We start from the raw sequence: 24,225 nt of genomic DNA, 5'->3' as shown, positions 1-24,225 counted from the left end.
ATCAAAAAGGCACTCCACAGTAATTCAGTTCATACACAATAAAATCTGCTCATTTATAGCCAAATCCCCAAAACATGAACAGCGCTACCATTGCATTAAAAATGTGAGCACTACAAGAAAAACCTAGCCAAGCTAGAGTTTTCACTGTCTGGTAACTTAAACCTCATCTAATAGAGGCCCATGGGATATATGCAAATCACCCCTTGAAGACATCAAGTGTTTCAGCTATATGATTCTGAACGTCCATGACTTTTTACTTTTCCTTTTTAAGTATTTATGGACACATTTAGGACAACAAAGCCATTAGCTGAGGACATGCACATTTCAGCCTTCTTATGACCTTGCCAGCACAGCATAAGTGGACTGTTTATCTGTACTCTAGAAACACAAGGTCTTTAAATCCAGATGATGTCTATAACCATTAAGGTGTCTGCAAATTATCCCAACTAACAACTAAAGGAAAAATTTAAAAAGTCACGCAGACAAACCAATTAGTAAAAAATACAAGAAAATGTAGCCAAGATAGAATTTTCACTGTGTGGTACCTTAAATCTCATGTAATAGAGGCCCATGGAATGTATGTAAATGGTCCCTTAAGAACATCAAGTGCTTTAGCTATACAACTTTGGAATGTGCATGAATTTTTCCTTTTTAAGTCTTTATGGACAGATTCAGACCACAAATCCACTAGCTATTATGGCCTCATCAGCACAGCATAAATGGACTGTTTGGATATAGTCTAGATTCACAGGATATTTAAACTCCACTGATGACCATAACCATTAAGGTGTCTGCAAAATATCCCAACTAACAACTAAACTAAAAAGTAAACAGACAAACAAATTAGTAAAAACTACAAAAATAAATAAATAACCAAGCTTAAACCTCATGTAATAAAGACCCATGGGATATATGCAAATTGCTCCTTAAGGACATCAAGGGTTTCATGTAAATGGCTTCAGAATGTCCATAACTTTTTCCTTTTTAATTCTTTATGGACAGATTTAGGCCAACAAAGCCAAAAGCCACTAACTGTGGGCATGCATGTTTTTGCCTTCTTATGACCTCATCAGCACAGCATAAGTGGACTGTTTGGCTATACTCTAGAAACATGGGATCTTTAAAGCATGAGGTTTAAGGTAACACACAGTGAAAATTCTAGCTTGGCTAGGTTTTTCATGTAGTTTTTACTAATTGGTTTGTCTGGGTGACATTTTTACTTTTTGGATTAAAAGGTGAACAGTATAATTATTAAACAAAGAGTAGATCTCCACCTTGGATCACTAGTATTTAAACTATTTCATCAGGACACCCTTATTCCCCTTTTCACCAAAATGTTTCCTAACTTCCCCTTTTACAGTCTTATAAGTTACTCCCTGTCAAGCCCAGCCCTTCAAACTTCCACTGTACTGCTCACAGGTTATCCATTCTCTCCCATAAACTCTGGTAAAACCTCCCTCTATCCATGGTCTAAATTCAGATCCCATTTTAGATTCTCTCTGCTTAAACAAAGTGAATGCAGATTCAACACCTCTGGATCTCTCACTTAGCTTTAGTTACTCCCTCATAATTTACAGTTTTATTCTCTGCACAATTGCAATTACTCTTACAGATCTTATGAACCATCATTCACATGAGATATTAAACTGACATGCCATCTGCTCAAGTTGTTGGTAGCTCAGGTAGATGCAAAAGATCCCATGGCAACTATCAAAAAGAGTAGGGGAAGTTTGTTCATGCCCTGACAAGTTTCTTGTAGTAGTATAAGTACCACCTTTCTTCTCCTCTGAAAAGAGGCAACTAGCCTAATGGCATAAACCAGGTCAACAAAGGATGGAAAATGAATGAATAAATAAATGAATAAATAAATAAACAATATAAAGTCTCTCTGCATAGCTATAGCTATGAACTTTCATTTTAGTTGTTAGCTCATTTTTTTAAACTTAACATGTATGTATATAGATTTTAATGCTTTGACATTTTATTTTAATGAATTTATTGTATTTACATTTGGTGTTTAAATTTCATGCTTTTGCTCCCTGGGCTGAGACTGGAATTGGTCAACAATGATCAGTTCTCCTTTTTAAAAAAACCTATGAAATAAAAAAAATGTAGTGCATTATAGTTTAATGGAAAGTCACAGTTTTGCTGTTCTAGTATTAGTATATATGGTATTTTTTTTACTTTGATAAGAAGAAGCTATGAATTTCACATAGAAAAGTTTGCTGTTAGAATATTTTTCTGCTGAAACAGAAATGAAAATGGACTCTAGCTTCAGTTAGAGTGCAGTTTAATGATTCCACCAGGGATACACAGTTCTCACTGTTGGCATACAGTAGACTGACCGTATTGATTCTGTCCCTTTTAATCACAGAAGGGGATGATATTGGCCATAGCAATGCTGATGACATAATGAACTTTATCATTTAAATGGAAACTTATATGAGGTTTTGCTTCTTCAGTGCTGACAAAAGTGACATTTGTATGATTTATGGGTACAATTCTCAGTCTAAACCTGATTAGGAATACAGTGCAATACTTCAGACTGCATTAATTCCAGCTTATTTTCTTGAGGCTTACAACCAGCATGGAACAGTGTCTAACTTAAGTAGTGACATCTGTTGTAGCTTGTGTTATGAATAACTATAATATTTGTTTTAATGATTTCTAGAGTCTTGTGAAGGCATAGATTGTGGTGTGGGAAAGGTTTGCCGTGTAAAGTATGGGCGAGCACACTGTGTGTGTGCACCAGACTGCTCCACCCTCCCTAAGAAGAAGGTTTGCGGATCAGACGGCATCACCTATAAGGACGAGTGTTCATTGATGATGGCGAAGTGTAGAGGCCAGCCTGACCTGGAAGTGATGTATCAAGGCGAATGTAAAAGTAAGGGTCAGAAAATCCACCTATTCCTTAGACTTCATTGCAAAGTACAGTCAAAACAGTGATCTATGGAAAAATGCATAGTTAGAATTTTCGTAACATAAAAATTCAATGAAGTAGTTACAAAAATGGAAATTGATTCATGCTATTGTCTTGAGTAGAGGTTGGATTGGACTAACGGGTATATGACAGGAATTCTGTTTATGAGGCATTCTTTCTCCTAGCTCAAAGACTAAACAGGTGGTACAAAATGTAAGAGGCATTTTTTGGCATTACTGTTAGCAGAACACATGGCAATATACAGGTCTATAAGAGTTACAGCTTGGATTACATAGCCACTTTTGGAAAATTAATTTCAGAAATGACATGAAAGGTTAAAAAAATACAAAAATATGGCAGCCAAACTGAGTCAGGATCTGAACCAAAGAACTGCTCTGGTAAGTTAAAGGTTGAGAACACTATAGACATATTCAGCTACTTTGCACCCATTGACATGTAATAGAGGGAGATTTTTCAGCTCATCAGGTGTCATAAAACTAGAAGGAACAGCAAGTACCTGTTGGGTAGTTGAGTTCAGGAGTTAACAGACAGTAATTTTTCATTGAAAAGGCAGATGGGCTAAAGGTAGTTTAGTGGTGCATGGTTGTGCTGCTGGTAGCTCTGGTTGATGAAACACACTGGTTCTTTAGAAGCAGCTAAGGGACTATCTTTTCTCTCAGCAGGAAGTTGAGGAAGGGCCTACTCTTTTACTGCTATCAGAGACTTCTGAGAATTGCAGACCTGTTAGATGCCTTGATGAAAATGTCTGGCCTACAGAGGAAAAAGATGGTCTTAGAGTAAAGATGATGCCCTCCCAAGACTTGTGTGACACATGCAATAGACAGAAGGCAAGTGTCATGTGACTCACTGATTGGAACCATCTCAATGCATCTCTACATGAGTAGGCTAACAAGATTTGTGACTAATTGCAGTGGTGGGGATGGGGTTGTTCGATTAGGAGATCCATAGGATTCGAACAGAGTAGTCAGTTAAGAGGTAAACAGTGGTTGTGAGCACACAACCCAGACCCATAAATAATACATTAATGGGCATTGGGTACATAGAATTGCTTTACATTGAGAATTGTAGTACGAGAAATTATGAAAGAATAATTCACCATGTATTGATATATCACCAAGTCAAATTCTTCATGGAGGAAACTGTAAAACCAGAATATCTGGTTGTTTTGCTTCCTATCTTAAAATTCAGAAGAGCTTTGTACAATGGCTGAAGATTGCTATAGTATATAAAAGGGGGTGACAACTTATTAAATATACTGGTTAGAGGGGCCCTTATTATTCTTCATTTAAACGCATTCATCAGCCAAAGGGCTTTATGGGAAATCATAGAGATGCATCAGAAGGAACACAAGGCTTGAAATGAAACGGGCCTACAAGTGGCCAAGAGAAGTCACCGTATTGATTGAAGATGGAAAGCAGTAACAGTAAATTAAAAAAAATAGAGGTTGTAGGCATTAGGTGACTTTTTGAACCACCATCAGTAATGTATTACTTTCTGTTTTATTTAATTAGTCTTTAATGTACAGAGTAACTTGTTCACTAATGTATTACTTTTGTTTTTATTTAGTCAGTCTTGTTTAAGGTACAGAGTAACATGTTCAGTAATGTACTACTTTCTGTTTTATTTAATCAGTCTTATATAATGTACAAAACAACTTGTTCAGTAATATACTACTTTTGGTTTTATTTAATCAGTCTTTTTAATGCACAGAGTAACTTGTTCAGTAATGTACTACTTTTGGTTTTATTTAATCAGTGTTATTTAACATACAGAGTAACTTGTTCAGTAATGTACTGCTTTTGGTTTTATTTAATCAGTCTTATTTAACATACAGAATAACTTGTTCTGTAATGTACTACTTTCCTTTTTATTTAATCAGTCTTGTTTAATGTACTACTTTCCTTTTTATTTAATCAGTCTTGTTTAATGCACAGAGTAACTTGTTCAGTAATGTACTACTTTCGTTTTTACTTAATCAGTATTTTTTAACATACAGAGTAACTTGTTCAGTAATGTACTGCTTTTGGTTTTATTTAATCAGTCTTATTTAACATACAGAATAACTTGTTCTGTAATGTACTACTTTCCTTTTTATTTAATCAGTGTTATTTAACGTACAGAGTAACTTGCTCAGTAACGTACTACTTTCTGTTTTATCAGTCTTGTTTAATGTACAGAGTAACTTGTTCAGTAATGTACTACTTTCCTTTTTATTTAATCAGTCTTATTTAACATACAGAGTAACTTGTTTAGTAATGTACTACTTTTGTTTTTATTTAATCAGTCTTATTTAACATACAGAGTAACTTGTTCAGTAATGTACTACTTTCTGTTTTATTTAATCAGTCTTGTTTAACGTACAGAGTAACTTGTTCAGTAATGTACTACTTTCTGTTTTATTTAATCAGTCTTGTTTAACGTACAGAGTAACTTGTTCAGTAATGTACTACTTTAGGTTTTATTTAATCAGTCTTGTTTAACGTACAGAGTAACTTGTTCAGTAATGTACTACTTTAGGTTTTATTTAATCAGTCTTTTTTAACATACAGAGTAACTTGTTCAGTAATGTACTACTTTTGGTTTTATTTAATCAGTGTTATTTAACATACAGAGTAACTTGTTCAGTAATGTTCTCATTTGGTTTTATTTAATCAGTCTTATTTAACATACAGAATAACTTGTTCAGTAATGTACTACTTTCGTTTTTATTTAATCAGTCTTGTTTAACATACAAAGTAACTTGTTTAGTAATGTACTGCTTTAGGTTTTATTTAATCAGTCTTTTTTAACGTACAGAGTAACTTGTTCAGTAATGTACTACTTTCTGTTTTATTTAATCAGTCTTGTTTTACATACAGAGTAACTTGTTCATTAATGTACTACTTTCGTTTTTACTTAATCAGTCTTATTTAATATACAGAGTAACTTGTTCATAATGTACTACTTTTGTTTTTACTTAATCAGTCTTGTTTAACATACAGAGTAACTTGTTCATAATGTACTACTTTCCTTTTTATTTAATCAGTCTTGTTTTACATACAGAGTAACTTGTTCAGTAATGTACTACTTTCGTTTTTACTTAATCAGTCTTATTTAATATACAGAGTAACTTGTTCATAATGTACTACTTTTGTTTTTACTTAATCAGTCTTGTTTAATATACAGAGTAACTTGTTCATAATGTACTACTTTCCTTTTTATTTAATCAGTCTTGTTTAATGTACAGAGGAACTTGTTCAGTCATGTACTACTTTCATTTAGATTTTAAAACATGTCCCTGAGAGCCTGAATTCTGTTTTCTAGAGACTTGCTCAAATGTTGTCTGCCCAGGTACTCATACCTGTGTGACTGACCAGACCGACAGTGCACATTGTGTAATATGCCGGATGGCTCCTTGTCCCCCATCTTTCTCCTTGGATGATGAACTGTGTGGGAATAACAATGTTACCTACCATTCAGCCTGTGATCTACGACGAGCAACATGCTTCTTGGGAAGGTCGATTGGAGTTCGTCACTATGGAAGATGTGCAAGTAAGAGTCATTAATGCAGCTGTGATTTTTTTTTTTTTTTTTACCTTTCTGCAAACACAGTGACATGTTCCAGCACAGGGAGCAATGAGAAAGAAATCTTAGTCTTCGGCTACTAAAACATTTGACTAAATCTCATGTCTCACAGCCTAAATGTGGGATGTTGTGTTATACAATTAGACAGGGCTTCTACATTTCCTATCAAGTGACATTACTTTGTTGTTTTACTGATTGATAGGAAATATTGCTTGTGAAGTTAGGGTGTTAGAGATATGTGGATGTGTTTATTTTGGTGTGCTTGCTGTTTACCACTCATACATAGAATACACCCCACACTTCTACACTTTACTACTAACTTAAATCACTACAGAAACTTATCATAAGTAGAAATAATGTCTGGATAACTAATCCTGAGCAACAGCCTGTCAGTGTGGATAAATTATTTTATTCCTACCCATTGTTTGTTTTGTACTCCAGCTGAACAACATCTGTGGTCTTATAATCTCCAACATTATTCACTTACCAACCAGCCATCCTACTCCCCTTCCATATGAGATCATTATTTTTGTGTTAGTGGAGTTTAGGGCCTCATTAAATGATTGATGGTTTTGTGTTCATTTTAGCTGAACTGTTAATGTGTGAAGTAATGTAATGTAATGTATGTGCATCTGTGACTTGGAACATGGTGTACTCAGGTGCTGATTAACATGCTAAATACAAATTCTTTCACGGTTATAACATGCTAAATAAGGTATACTTTGGTCTGTGATCCAACATGCTACATGTTTATGACTGCACAGTATGCAGCAATATACTGTATTTGTGCCATAATGTACTCCATGTTCACCTACACAAAACATGGAGTCACACAATACATTTGTAACAGTAATGAGTTTGAAACAATGCATTGTGATCTATTTCAGGTCACATCACACTGCAATTATAGCATAACACAATGTGATTGTGTACAACTTGTGCAGCAACCTACAGTATGCAGGGATACACTGTATATGAGGAAGCATAATGTATTTCAAACTAATACACATGCAGCACTGCAGAGTTTGCAGTAGCAGACAGTGCCTAATGAACATGCAATGCTGCAGAGTTTGCAGTGGAAGACAGTGCCTAATACACATACAACACTGCAGTTTGCAGTGGCAGACAGTGCCTATTGTACATACAGCACTGCAAAGTTTGCAGTGGCAGACAGTGCCTAATACACATGCAACAGGGTCTGCAGTAGCAAACAGAGCCTAATACATATGCTACACTTTAGAGCTTGCAGTAACAGACACTGCCTAATATACATGCAACATTGTAGAGTTTGGAGTAGCAGACAGTACAGTATATAAAGGAATCACTAAATGTAGGAATAGAATTTGTAAACTCATGATGCATACATACACACACACACACACACACACACACACACACACACACACACACACACACACACACACACGCTCACACATTCACACTCACACACACACACACACATACACACACATGTCTATGTATACAGACAATTATTTATTTATTTATTTGACATTTGTTTACCAGGTGATCTGCCTGGGTGTACACAACCCATTATCAGTGGAGGCCAAGGGAGAAAAGCTTAACATACAATACAATACAAATACATTATAGTCCAAAAATGATACAAGTGACATAAGTAGTACTATAGAAAAGTAAGTTGATAGATTGTAAACTAGGCTACAAGATATACCACACATCTGACAATTCTATAGAGTCATACATACATTAATAATGTTGCACAATCCAAGGGAAAAAGATGAAAACAGTATGCATTGGCCATTATAATGTGCTGAAGTGTACTATATGTACATAATTACAGTGGGTGTAGCAATTCAGTACAGATCAAGTTCTTAAGATGAGCTGTCCTAAACTGCATGAGTAAAAGTGTGAAGTATGCAATAATAAACTAAACCTGCAATCCATTAGAGCATAGTGGTCAGTGAGGCAGTGCACATGCATGAGTGCAGAATGTGCAGCAGTGTATACTCAGCAGTATGAGATGCATAGTGCTGAACTGAACATACAGCATGTACAGTGAATTACATGCACATGGCTCTGCTATCCGTGAATTACATGTGAAGGGCTCTGCTATCTGTGAATCACATGTGCAGGGCTCTGCTATCTGTGAATCATATGTGCAGGGCTCTGCTATCTGTGAATCACATGTGCTGGGCACTGCTATCTGTGAATTACGTGTGCTGGGCTCTGCTGTCTGTGAATTACATGTGCAGGGCTCTGCTATCTGATGTGATAAATATACATTCAAAACCACAGTGTATATGTTCATGTAATGCTTAAGGCAGTGCATGTAGAGATATGCTACACGAGAAAGGGCACAGACTATGCAGTGGCTTTTGTTGCATGTTGTCCTAATTTTGGCTGTTTGTTGCCCCCGTGTTTATGCTGCACATAGTGGAGATGTTCATCACCCTTTTGTTCTAATTTAATGCTGATGCATGTGGATGTATACTATTTTTCTACTTTATGGGTGGATAAAAATGGTCCTAGGGCCAGTCCATTTACACAGCCACCAAACAAAATAAAAACACTTAGTACCACAGGCTTGTAAAGTGAAGCGTTCTATATGCAAGCTCTATGGACATATGTGTACCAATGGCAAGTGGCAAGAGGCCTGTGTAGTCTGCCTGGTCTTATTGGCCCTGGACATGGGTCAGGTTGAACCCAGGAGAGTCTAATGTGGGTCTATTAGAGCAGATAAACGAGGACAGGAGCTGTTGCCACTTGATTGGTCAGCTAGAGCTGGTGCCTCCTCATTGGTCAGCTAGAGCTGGTGCAACCTAATTGAGCAGCTATGTCAAGATAAAAATAGCTTTTCTTTTTACTCCATGGTAGTGTGATTGTGGTACATGAGCTTTAGGAGTGTGACCTAGCTACATTTTGTTTTCAGTAGTTACAGTAGAGAAGATTCACTTGTCTTTAACAACAGCACACCTGATGAATCATGAGAATTACGTAAAAAAACAGTATAACTTTCCTCATTTCTTAATTTCAGTGGGACTCTATTTGAAGCACAGTGGATTGTGATGAGTGGCAAGGTGGCTTGTCTTCCAGCAAAAACACTCTTCTTGCTTTTCACTGTTAAATTCTACATAATCTGTTGTTGAATTTACTTTTAAAATGTTTCCATTTGTGCTCTTAAACACCAGTACTATTGCTCTTTTTTATTTTTGCTCAAATATTTTTATTTTCAATTAAAATAACATTTACATAATATTTTTAAATATCATTTTAAACAAGTATATACAATATTTACAATAGCCTGACTTTCAGTTATATACACTGTATGTTATTAAATATAGAATTAACAGATCAGTTATCAGAGATACAATATTGATTATTGCCGAGTGTCCAACAAAGATAAAACTTTCTTACAAGGATTATTTACCAATGGCCTGGGGTAGATTCATAGTTCTTTGATTTTTATTTCCATCGATGCAGTTGTCTTCAGTAAAGTGTAACATTCTTCCAAGGTCGGGGGTATATTTGAATTCTACCTTCTGGTTACGCATTTCCTAGATATAGCAAATATTGTCCATAACAAATACATATTTGTCTTATTCAGGTAGGGACCTTCATTTACATTTAGTATAATCAATACTTTAGTTAAGGTAAAGGATTCATTAAATAAAGCTTGTAAAAATGATTGATTCCATTCCAATATGATTTAATTTTATTACATTCATAAAAAATGTGAATCCAGTCTGCTTTATTTGACTTTTCATACCTCCGGCAAAAAAACATTTGCAGTAGTACTGATCTTTTTAATTCTATCTGGTGTTAAAAATGCTCTATGTAAGTATTTCCAGTTAAATATTTTTCAGTACTGTGTGTTAGAGGTGTAATTAACTGATAATAAGACGTTAGTTTTAATTTCTTCTGTTAACTGCAGTGACTGACCTTTTGGTAAGAATTGCTAGTATGATGGTTTGGGAATTGTTTTATATGTTATTAACTCTTTATATAGATTTGAAATGGAATTTTTCTTTTCACAACTATTATATATAAATTCATACAGAAAACTTATTAGATTTGGAATATATTTAAATGAGGAATTATTAATAAATCTGCATACATCTTGAGTGTACATTAGAATGCTTTGTAAGGTTAACCAGTCCTGTGTTGGAATATTGTAAGCAGTTTTTATCATATGTATATCTAAAACATTTAATTTATTTACACATTAAAATCAGCATAAGAATCCATTTTGTTCCTTGGAGGTTATTGTTTCCCTATATATTTTGTGAGGAAAGTTCTTAGTGATGGTAAATGGGGTTAAAAGGTCAAACCAAAGTTTTAGATCTATGTTTGCATTGATACATTTCTTAAAGGAATTGATGTAATGATTAATCAGTGGTGTTTTAGAAGGTTTTGTTATATTATATTGTATAATTATGCATAGTATGTACCAGGGTTTGTTTGATTTGTCTACTATTAAAACTTTTTTTTTAACAGATTAAATTCATTTGTTAATATAGCTGTTGTTAATTCTTTCCCGTTGGCAAAATAATTTGGGATTATCCAGTCTATTGTAGCTTTAAGAACAGATGCTTTTATATATGTTTCTATTTCTGGGAAGTTCAATCCTCCTTGTTTCCAGGGTCTAATGTGATGAGTTAGAGCTACTCTATTCTTTTTGGGATACCATAAAAATTGTATTAAACATGAGTTTATTTCTTTAAGAATGCATCTTTCAGGAATTAACTGTATTGCTAATGCTACATATAGTATTTTTGGCAATAAGACCATTTTTATTAATTGCAATCTGTCTTCAAAAGTTAATATAATTTTGTTCCACTTTTCTATATATATATATATATATATATATATATATATATATATATATATATATATATTTATTGTTTCAATAATGTTTTTATAATTTATTAATATTGTTTTGTTTATATTTTTACATAACACTATTCCTATATAGTTTAGTGTAAGTTCTAGTTTTCCTATGATGGATTTATCTGTAAATTGTAGTTCTTTTTTCTTATTTAAAAATAGAAATTTTGATTTTGATCTATTAAAGTGGAAACCTAAAATCTTATGAAATTTCTCCATTACTTCTTTTAGCTCTCCTAATGACTCTCTGGAGTTTGACATGGTTAATAAAATATCATCAGCAAAAAGCATTATTTTAGATATGTACTGGTCATAGACTTCTATTCCTTTTATTCTTGGATTATTGCATATAATTTCTGCAAGTATTTCTATAGCCAATGCAAATAAAATAGGAGAAGGGGGGCATCCTTGTTTAGTACCTTTCATTATATGGATAGACCCTGAGGTGAAAGGACCTAATTTAAAGTAGGCTAAGTTATTAATATATATGTTTTTAGTAATAAGATGAAGGGTGGAGGAAATTCAAATAATGCTAAAGTTTTAAATAGATATTCCCAGTTGAGGGAATCAAAGGCTTTTTCTATGTCTATTCCGATTACAAGTGCTTCTCTATCTTCTTTATTCACATAATCTATAAGAGTAAGTATCCTTTTAATATTATCATGTGTGTGCCTGTTATATAAAAATCCAGTTTGATCATTATTAATTGTCTTTGAAAGTGGGTTGATTCATTAGCTAGGATTGACATGAATATTTTGTAATCATTATTCAGTAATGATATAGGTCTGTATGAGGTGCAAAGGTCTGATGATTTATTATCTTTTAGAATTGGTGTTATGAGAGAATATTTCCATGAGGGTGGTATTTTTGCTTCTGACTGGACTTTTAGCAAAGTTTTATGAAAAAGGGAGATTACTGTTGAAGGGAAGAGTTTGTAAATTTCCGTAATTATACCATCTATCCCTGGAGATTTGTTAGATTTACTTTCTTTTATTTTGTCAACAATTTCTTTGCAGGATATAGGTTTTTGTAGGTCTAGTTTTAAGTTTTTGGGTTTTTATTTTATATTGATAAGGTTTGTATCTAAGTTTATTTGGTTGGTATCTAAATATTCTTTTTAGAAGTGTTCCATATAATGGAACCAAAATGCTTCAAGGATGTCTCCTATATCTGATACTTTTTTCCCTTTCTTTTCATGATACATACTACCAATGTTATTTGCTTTAGATTGTATTTTAATTCTTGTAGATAAGTTATGTAGATATATGAGGGAGGTGGCTAATGAGTTTATTTTTAATTTTTCCAAGGCTAGACAAGTTTTGTGTGTTAGAATTTCATTATATTTTTTATTTAATTCCTCTATTTCTTTTTTGACTTCTGGACAATTCTAATTTTTTTTAAGATTTTGCTATCAAGAGTCTGGTTTGCAAGTCTAATGATTCAGTTTTCCACTCTCTAACTTTGTTTTTGTACCAGCTAAGGGTCTTACCAAATAAATATGTTTTTAATGAGTCCCAAACCATGACTCTATTGATTTCTGTTGTATTATTAATTTCAAAAAATAATTGTAGTTCTGACAAAATCCAGGGTCTGAATTCTTTAATTTTCATGATATATGATGGAATTCTAGTTGAGAGGATTAAATGTTTAAACTCTATTTGGAGCTTCATTATCAAAGAGTCATGGACTGAGAAGGGGCATGGAATTATTGAGAAGTTGAGGATTTTTGTTTGTAAATCTTGAACTACGAATACTTTGTCTATTCTGGTTTGTATTCCAAATCTATGGTCTTTATGGGAAAATAAGGGTTTATCATCTTTTACTTTAAAAGTGGCTATTAAATGAAATGAATCAACCCATCTTTTTAAGGATTTTGAAATAGTTGCTATGCAAAAAGACTTCTTGGTGGTTTCTGAAGCTTCTAAGGTACAATTAAAGTCTCCTCCCAGTATAAGATTTCCTTTATAACTGTTGGAAATAAAATCTAGGTGCATTTAACCGTTCCTGCTCCAATTCCTGGGAACCAATATAAATTAGCTAAGGTCCATATTCTGTTATTAAAATTAATTATAACAAATGATAGTAGACCTTCTTTGTCTTCATATTTATAAATAACTTTTGGAGTGATTATGTTTTTCTTCCAGAGAATTGATACTCGTTTTGTATTTGTTGTATAGGAGGATTGAGCTAAGACTATATAGTTCTTAGGGTTCCAAATAAAGCTATCATTAGTCGTAAAATGCATTTCCTGGAGAAATATTACTTGTGCCTTATTTAGTTTTAAACATTTTAGTAAGTTTGATCTTTTATTTGCATTATTTAACCCATTAGCATTTAATGATAAGAATGTTAAATCCATTTCAAGTTATTGTTGGAAGACATTTTTTGCTTCTTCTTTTTTTTTTTTTGATTATAGTAGTTATACCATATTTTCTGATAACACTGAATGTTATTTTTATGTGTGTAAACTCGGGAGTATAATTTCATGTTCTTTCTTCTTTAAATACAAGTAGGGTAAAATTCTGGTCAGGCTTTAAAAAAGTACTTTTATAAAACATTAATTCTAAAGTATCAAATACAAGTAAATATGAATTTACCATTAAACATGGAATGAAAGTCTTTCCTAATCCAATAAATAAATATAGATCATTCATACCTTTAAACAACAATATCAACTGAGATCCATATGTGAATTATTATATGGAGAATTTTCTTAAAAGAGATATGAAATTCTGTATTATTCTATTATTGTTCTGTAGTATTTTATATATCAGGATGGAATTTTAGTAGTGTAAACAATTATTATGTTGACTTAGAAAATATCCAATATTTAGTTACCCTTAAGAGATCCCAAACATGTCAGATATGTCATTTTGGATAAATTAAATGCAACAGAGGAACATACACTAAATAAACCAACAACAAATAGATTATTACTAAAATAATTTGACTAAAAGGACTCTGCAGGAGACAATGAGTGATTACCAATGAAATATGAATTTACTGTAGGTGTACGGTCTTTCTTTACTTTCCTACTCTTCAGTTCACCAACTTCAACTTACACTTATGAAAAGACATGGCTTATCAGTGGTATCCTGACTGAGTAGAGGCGCCCTACATTCTAGTGTGCAGTACTTTTACATATTTATAGATTTACAAAGCAGAGTCTAAGAATGAACTATGATCACCCTGACAATTTCCATCCTGCATAGGGCACCTCCTGCTTCCAGAATGGGTAATCACATCAGGTCTAGAACAAATGTGAAGGTATTACAGCTTCCTGGTTAGGCATTTGGTTCATCTATTACAGCTTCCTGGTTTATACTGGTTTTGTTCTGTTTTGTTCCTGCCTTGCTCCGTTTTCCGTACTAGATTTTGCTGAGTTTTTATATTCGTTACTTTTAAGGTACCTATATGGTAATCAAGACTTACCTTAGGTAAGTATTAATCAAATAGTATTTAGAGCATCTTAAAGAGTTCTCGGGGCAGTTAGAATATTCTTAAGTCTCTCCTCCCTTGACCAAAAACAGAGATTTCCCTTCCCTTTCTTTCCCTTGTTTTAAATCAGTACTAATAAAAGAAATTCAGCAAACATAGGCAAACAAAAATAACATTCAGTAGTCCGTCTTGTACACGACTTGTAATCCATTAAACAAGTCAGTGACTAACATCACTTTAGTAAAAATTATAAAGACAAATTAGAAATAATTTCCTAGCTCTTTAAATTTTCGGATAAAGCAAAAAGTTAACAATAAGCTATTTTAACTAAAAGTGTAAAGCATTTAAAATTTTCCTTGCATGTATACATTTCTACTTATATTGTAGTGTCAGTAGCTGTCTTTGAAATCTGTACAATACTTCACTTCTTCAAATCATTCCTTTTTCAATTCAGGTTTTGTTTTGTCGAAACGGCAACAATATTTCAAGGGCACAATTAATATTTAGATTGATGTTTCAAATAAATAACTTGTCAGTTGCCAATTGAGTTAGTTTAGAATGTATGGTTAGTGCAAATATAGCATGTTGCAAAAATAATATAGCAATAACCCACGCCTGGGTGTGGGTAATGCGGGATTTAACCACGGTTGGCGTGGTTTGGTCCCGAGGGCGAAGCCTGAGGGACCAAACAAAGACAACCGTGGTTAAATCCGATTACCCACACCCAGAAGTGGTTATTGTTATTATAATGACATTATTTAAGAAAAGAAATAATTACTTTTCTTAAATAATGGCATTGTATAATGCCTCTTTGCTGCCCTTCCACAGCTGTCTGGTATTCCGCGGCAGTTCTGATGTACTGCGCATGCCTACGCAGTACATCAGAGCTGGGGGCAAAAGCAACGGAGAACACAAGATCTCCATTGCTTTTTACTGTTTCGCTATGTTAAATGGGTTTAACATAGCAAGACAGCTTTAAAATAAGCAACGGAGATCTCCGTTACTTATTTTAAAGCTGTCTTGCTATGTTAAACCCATTTAATATAGCGACAGGTTTAAAAAAGTAATGGAGATCGCAAGATCTCCTTGCTTTTTACACACTGTGTCGCTATGTTAAAGGAGTTTAACATAGCGAGACAGCTTTAATAAAAGCAATGGAGATCTGCGTTGCTTTTTTTAAACCTGTGTCACTATGTTAAACTCTTTTAACATAGCGAGACAGTGTTTTATACTAACGGAAAAAGTCCGGGCGACTGGACCTTTTTCCGTTAGTATATTGAGGGATTTACAACGGGCACGCTGGTTGGGCTGGCCAATCAGCGTGCACGTTTTAGAGGAAGAATTGTATAATATGTATTTTTTCGTGTGCTCTAGAGACTGTCATATGCAAGTGACATTTATAATGTAGCATATATAGAGCAGATAGTGTATGGCTTCAGGTTGTTAAAGTAACTTATGCTTATTAATCAGGCAGTTTCATTTAAATTGACAAGTAATTTGGGGACATTTCAGTTGAGTTTACAGGAATGTGTAGTCCAATATGAGTAACTGAGTCCACTTTTCCTCATAAACATATGTTACAATTCATTAAACAAACCAGAGTCTAACATCTGTCTAATAATCATTATAAAGACAAAGAATAGTAATTTCCTAGCTCTTCAAACTTTCTGTTATCGCATAATGTTGACAGTAAGCTATTTTAACTGGAAGACTAAAACATTTCAATACTTCCTTGTGCATATATATTTTTACTTTTATTGTAGTGTCAAGAACTGTCTTTGAAATCCTATGCATTACTCCTTTCAAGTCATTCATTTTACAGTTCAGATTATAGTTTGTCAAAATGTCAATAGCATTTCAAGGGCACATTTAATATTTAAACTGATATTTTAAATGAATTGCTATAAGTTACCAAATGAGTTTGTACAGAGTGTGAGGTAACTGCAAAGATAACGTTGCAAAAAGTAATATGTATCTTTTCATGTGCACTAGAGAATTACAATTTCAAGTAACATATAAACAAGGGAGCCTGCAGGATTTTTTGCAGGGGGTGCAAACCCAGAGCCCTGCCCATGCAGCCCCACCCCCTCCACCCACACATCCCCCCACCCACCCACGCAGCCATTCCAGTGTCCCATTACTTGGCTATTTCTCCCCATTTGTCTAGACGCTGTTCAAATCTCTCAGTGTGCATACTGTTTTATGCTTTACTTCCACAATGATTACAGATATTTTGATTTTGTTTCATAGGTTCATAGATGTGTACTAGGCTAATGGCCCTGGAGCCTTTACAAGGCTAGCCCATAGGATTACCCTGGCATCATGCCACTCGACCTTATTTCCCAGTGCCTTTGTCGAGTAAATCCACTGGAGTGATCCCCGGGGTGAATTTTCCATTTCCCGTCCACTCATCAAGATTTCTCTTGAAGGGGGCCAGTCAGGTGCTCTGCTTAATATATATGGGAAGTCTATTCCATAGCACGGGCAGTCTCTGGGTTATGAACCTGTCCCTCCAGCATCATTTTCTGTTGATTGTGGTAATGAGGTTGAGGTCTCTGGAGCGTGCGGTGCGGAGGGATTGGGATTTCTTTAGATGTAGCATTTTATAGCAATGTTTTGTTCAGTTTGTACAAAGTAACATGTACAAAACAGATTAGGGTATGGTCGTCTTTAGTGTTGACAGTGACATAAAGTTATAATTAGACAATGAAAAAAGAAAGATAAAATCAATAATAAGACAGGTGGAAAAAGGAAACCAAGAAATTAAAAATGTGACAGACTGAGAACTATTTTAGGGATCTAAAACATAACTCCAAAGTAAAAAAACAAAAAAAAAGCTGTAAGGGATTCTGTAATGGAAACTGCTTGAAGAGGACACCTACAGGGAACAAAGCACCTAAAACGTTTATCTGTAAAGCAGACTGCAAAACAGGATATGAAGTCACTAGTTCAAATGTTAAAAATGTGAAAACAAAACACTATGGTCACTAGCCAGTTCCTGAAATCAAATTACATTGTAAATAGTTAACTTGGGCATTATAACCCTTTTTTAAAGCAGCAATATAAAATCAAACCCAAGATTAACATTAGATAAAAGTCGATTGTAATACTTGAATTTACATACTTATCAATGGCAAGATAATGAAAGTTAAATGCAAGTCCCAAAAGCCTGACATAAAGCAAGTTTATTAATGTTGCATAAACATGAATCTATATAAAACGGTTGTATCAAAAATTTGTGCCAAAATAACAAATGCACTTTGTACAGGGATTGCAAAGCATGTAAAAATGTAAATGCTCTTCATAATAATGTATTCCATTTATTTCAAATGTTATAGCACAGACACTAATAGACTAATAGACAAACACAAACTAATAGACAAACACAAACTCTAATAGACTCCTCTCAACACAGCCCCAAACAATTCTGGTCCTCCATAAACTCCATCCTCCACCCAGGTAAAGTCAGTACCCCTCCTCCTAACATTCCTCACTCCTCAGAAAATATTGCTACCTCATTCAACACACACTTCACACAAACCATGCTATCACTAGCTAAACAACACAATCCCCCTCCCTTCCAACCCACACCTTCAACTAGTAATCTCCCCACTGCCTTCTCTTTTTCTCCTGTACCTACCTCCAACATAAAAAAACTCTTAACTTAAGCCCACCAGATTAGCTGCAGACAGCCTCCCAAGTGAATACCTACAAATCACAGCTGATGCTCTGGCCTACCCAGTATCCACCTTGATTAACCAATCTCTGTCAGAAAGTTACGTTCCCACACTGTGGAAAGTATCACATATAATTCCCCTCTACAAAGGCTGACCCTCCACAGAACTAACCAATTACCACCGCATAGCTATTCTCTCTCCACTCTCCAAAATACTAGAGAGATGCATACACTCTCAGGTCTCAGACTACCTCCTTACTAACAACCTCCTTTCCAATACTCAGCATGGTTTCCGACCAAACCATAGCACCACCACTGCCTTACTCTCCTTTACTCCATAGGAGTTCCCCAAGGATCCATCCTTGGACCCCTACTCTTCTCTGTTTTCACCAATAATCTAGCCTCTGCCACCAAACATGGCACACATACAATACGCAGATGACTCAACCATCATCTGCTCAGCCCAGTCCCTACCCAAACTGCAAAAAAGTCACACAAGAACCCTTTTCCTCTGTTGAAATTTGGTTATCCAATGCCCAATTAATACTCAACCCAAACAAAACTAAATACTTATCTTCCAAACCACCAAACATACTCAAAACAACTCCCACTTTAACATCACAGCAAAAGACAACACCACTATATACCCAACTGAACACACCAAATTGCTAGGAGTGGAAATAGACAATAAACTAAAATTTGACATTCACACATCCTTGACCATAAAAAATGTCCACAATAAACTAGGAGCACTATACAGAAATAAGCAACTTCTCACCAAAGCAGCAAAGATTTCAATAGCAAATTCCCACCTTATCTCCACCCTACTTTATGCCTGTCCAATATATACCAACCTAAGGCAATGCGATTTAAACAAGCTAGAGACCTGCTACAACAAAATCGCCAAATTCGCCACAGGGGCATCCTACCGTAGTCACCACTGTCTCTCACTTGCTGAACCAGGCTGGCTTGAACTCCCTCACCTCCTTCAATGGTATCAACTCTCACTTGCCCACAAACTAGTAAATCATCCACTAAATATCCCATCCCTCCAGAATCTACTCCAACCCTATCGCACCACCAGACCACTAAGATCCAGCAACAAAAATCACTTTCCGATCACTAAAGCCAATAACTCTGCTGGTGAAGCACTATTCTCTTGCACCATAGCCAAATTATGGAACTCCCTCCCACCCACAATTACCTCCATACCATCATGCACCCACTTCATAACTTTACTAAAAGCGCACCTAAAAACATGCTGGCTATTCCCTTGCAACTCCCACTCTAATATCACCCTCCCCATCCAACCACTACCTTTCTTTCCACTCCACTAACTACCTTGATTATAGCAAGCTCAGATGCTCATAAGCCAGTACTTATTATACAGCAGGAACTTCTTCTTGTAACATTTGTTAATGTCTGTTATGTACTTCACAGATAAAGATTCTAGTTGTCTACTGATGTACTATGTTCTTCATCTGTAAATTTGTTGTAAGTAATTACTATGTAAATTGTTAATCGCTATGTAATCCAATGTAACAACTGTCTATTTTAACTGTGGAGCTTTTCTCCCTGGCCCTCCGCTGAAAATGGACCTATGTCCAGTCGGACACTCCCGGTCAACAAATATAAATAAATAAATAAATAAATAAATAAATAATAGGCATTTACTTAACCTAAACAAAGCAATAGTCTTACAATGAAAACAGACTTAGCATTAAAACTTTGAAACCCACATTCACTGAAACAGCATTGAAACCCACATTCAAAGAAAATGCATCTGGCCAGTGGCAGGGTAAGTTTACCTTTGAACTCTTTTCAAATCATAGGTTCCTTGCACACATTTTTAGAACCATGGCAAACGTTCTTTGATTTCACCTTCCTGACTGTATTAATTATACTATATAATAATTGAATTATATATCTTGTATAATACAGCACCACTTGTTAGAGAGTGTTTTAAATTTATAGTTCCGAACATTTTTCCTTTAAGCAATGAAACATATGAATCAATAGTGACAAACTGCCTAACTGAGAACATTTCAACCATAAAAGGCCACTCAAACTTCTCTCATTACAAATCTACATTTTGTGGGAGTCAAACCTTCAGCCCTCTGCATCAAGATGCAAGCATTCTACCTACTGTGCTACTAACACTGCCTTAGAATTCTATCCCACAATAGTGAAACTATTTGCTAAACAAAACAGTTGTACATTTTAAACAGACAGCATGAGCAGCAGTAAACTTTTCTTCTCTTGAAGCTCACAATTCATTGAAAATGCACTTGAAAACAAATTCCACTTGCTAATTCTAACTAGGGCATTTCACTCTCTCTCTCTCTCTCTCACACACACACACACACACACACACACACACACACACACACACACACACACACACACACACACACACACACACACACACACACACACACACACACACACACACACACACACCATACCTCAACCTCTTAGTGCAATAACTCTGGACAAAGCTTAAAATAAATATGGACAGATTGTAAATATTGCTCTCATAAACTTAGAAAATTTCTAGAATAACAGGATTTGTGTTAGTATGCATTTTTCTAAAGAATATGATGTCTAAAACTCAAATGTCTGTTATTATTTAGCAACTTCAATCCTTTTTAGGAGGAATATGGGGCAAAAAAACTAGACATTCTTCAAAAACCTGTACAGCTGAGGGGTATGCTACCTCCCTGTTATAAACACACACACACACACACACACACACACACACACACACACACACACACACACACACACACACACACACCATACCTCTCAATCTATTAGCACAAGAAATCTGGACAAAGCCTGTTATGTCAGGGACAAAGGCCCAAAACTAGGGACACATTTAGAAAGATTCTAAAAAACAGGATCTGTGTTAGAATGCATTTTCTAAAGGATATGAAAGTCCGAAACTAAAACACGTCATTTAATAACTTTAATCCTTAGCGCAACCCAGTGATTTTAATTTGTCAATAAAAAAATTTTTTTTTATGAGGAACAGACCAAAAATATAACAATAATTTAGACATTCTGTAAAAATCTGTATAGTTCAAGGTATGACACATATACATCCCCCTACCTCCTTAGAAAGTGGATAGAAGAAAACAAGGATTGCATTAGTATGCATTTTCTGAGGATATGAAGTCAAACTCAAATGTCTGCCATTATTTTCTGACTTCAGTCCTCAATGATTTTCCAAAAAAAATTTTTATGAGAAACAAACTGAAAATATGAGGCAAAAATCTGGATAATTGTGAGGTATGAACCCCCTTACACACACTCCTAACCCCCCTCTTACTTACACACAAACACACGCACACCTCTTCCTCTCTCTTACAAACACACAGACAGACCTACCTACTTCTTACACACACACACACACACACACACACACACACACACACACACACACACACACCTTTACCATACTAACACACACACACACACACACACACACACACACAATTACTTTTACCATACACACACACACACACACACACACACACACACACACACACACACACACACACACACACACTTACCTTTAGCATACTAACACACACACACATTACACACACACACACACACACACACACACACACACACACACACACACACACAGACTAGTTCAGCTAAGCATACTAAATTTCCAGTTCCTTTACACTTTTCTTCATAACGTCTGTGGTTGCAAAATTTCAAATTCCCTTACACTTGCCTTATAACTTTTCCAGTTCCCTTACACTTACTTCATAACATCTGTGGTGTTCTCCGTGAGGTGGGCAGACAGGAAGAAGTAATCATAACATCTGTGGTCTTCTCGGACAGGAAGAAGCAATTTCCAATTAGCGCGGGTGGACTGTTAGGAAGAACAGGACATCTGCACGCACAGATGTGATGTCACAAGACAGGACCGTTCTTAAAGAAGAACACAATGTAAAATAAAACTAAAGAAAAATGCACAAATGTAGAGAAGAAGCAATTTCAAATTAGCGCGGGCGGGCAGTCAGGAAGAACAAGACATCTGCACGCACAGACAGGACCATTCTTAAAGAAGAATGCAATGTAAAAGAAAGCTAAAGAAAAATGCACCGAACTAAAGAAAAATGCGCAAATTGTAATTAAAAGAAAATTAATCTCCTGGTCAGCCCATTCCAGGGGGGTGCAAGTGTACCCCCTTGCACCTGCCTGCAGGCACCCTTGCATATAAAATGTAACTTTTACAGTGCAGACAGCTTGTGAAATCAACATGTTAAACTGAGTAATCCTTTTTAATCAAGCAGCTACATTTAAGTGCACATGTAATTTGGGAACATTTCAGTTGTGTTTCCAGGAATATGTAATCCTATGAGGATAAATCATAAAATATTACAAACAGTCCTATTATGTGTTTATTTTACCTTGCTTAGGTTGTTTTTCATTTTAATAACTAAACAACATTACTTTTTCTTATTATTTGTTATCTGTGAGGCTAAATGCACTTCGCAGGTTCACAGTGTCATTAGAAACTGCAGCAGTTGTTTACTGTTGCTATGGCAACACAAATAGAATGTGAAGAAAGCTTCACTTCTCTTGACCAACAGTACATTTTTCCCTCCTTTTTTATATATATATTTGTGAATACTAAAAGGAAATAATTCAAAGGACATATGTACATGAATGGAACATTTCAGAGTTAATCACAAACATGTCCCCAATCCCATTAAGCATAACAGTGACTATCATTAATCTAATAAATATTGTAATAACAATTAATTAAGTATACTATTCCAATTAATCTACCTTAAAACTAGATTATGTTAGACTATTATTTATCTATGTATAGATAGTGAGTTATTAAATATATACAGACTGTACTAGTATAGTAAATAGGAAAGAATTTAGAAAGGACAAGATGCAGTTAAAATAATAATGAGAAAAGAGAGAATAGAGAGAAAGAAAAGAGAAAATTAAGCGAAAATATACATATACTATGTATGTTGAGTTACAGTATATATATTTTATGTGCTATATAACCCTCCTTCTGTGAAAGAAAATTACCCTGTTTTACATACCTGAAGTAATGTGAAATCTCTCATGTGCCATCTATTTTCAAAAAACATTGATAAAGATTCCAGTAGTTAGTTACCTTTGTTTTAAAATTCCAAGCAGTAAAATTGGACCTTTAAAGTAATGTTAAAACAATTCATATCATAGTAGATGCTTTGAGAGATTTGGCTGTAACAGTATCAGTCTTTTTCTTCTTCTTTTTGACATCTGTCCAGACATTTGTTTCTTTTGTTCTTTTGAGAGAAGGTGACATCCAATCCATATCTTCTGGTAAAGTAGTCACATTATTAGTTTTAATAAATGAAGAGGCTTCCTCTAAGTCAATAAAAGTCCTCATCTCATTGGCATACAGTATTCTTATCTTAGCTGGATATGCAAGTTGTGCCTTGATGTTATTTTGTTTCAGAAACTTTATCATTGGCCACAGATTATTCCTTTGTTCCATTATTCTAGATGAATAGTCGTTATCAAATCTTATCAGGCGCTTTTTATATTTTAGAGGTGCCTTCCACCAACCAGATCTTAAATTCAGTTCCTTGTCCAAGAATGAAAGAAATTTGATAATTATTGACATAGGAGGAGAGTTTGAGTTAGTGCCAGGTTTCCCATGAGCTCTGTGTGCCCTCTCAATGCCAAAGGAAAGTCTTTCTTTTAAATTTAAAAA

The 24,225-nt window shown here is 34.8% G+C and overlaps 1 protein-coding gene across 1 annotated transcript in view; it reads left to right on the top strand.

Annotated features, from left to right (window-relative positions):
• Positions 1-24,225, top strand: part of FSTL3 (follistatin like 3) — a 196,642-nt gene that overhangs the window by 125,686 nt on the left and 46,731 nt on the right. The window contains exons 3-4 of the mRNA XM_044053889.1: positions 2,672-2,884; positions 6,245-6,472. Of these exons, the coding sequence (XP_043909824.1) occupies positions 2,672-2,884; positions 6,245-6,472 (441 nt within the window). The remainder of the gene's footprint in view (positions 1-2,671; positions 2,885-6,244; positions 6,473-24,225) is intronic.

The sequence above is a fragment of the Protopterus annectens genome, chromosome 13.part0 (genome assembly GCF_019279795.1).
Source record: "Protopterus annectens isolate FY-2018-M chromosome 13.part0, PAN1.0, whole genome shotgun sequence".
Lineage (NCBI taxonomy): Eukaryota > Metazoa > Chordata > Ceratodontiformes > Protopteridae > Protopterus > Protopterus annectens.
This window is presented reverse-complemented; position numbering and strand designations above follow the sequence as displayed.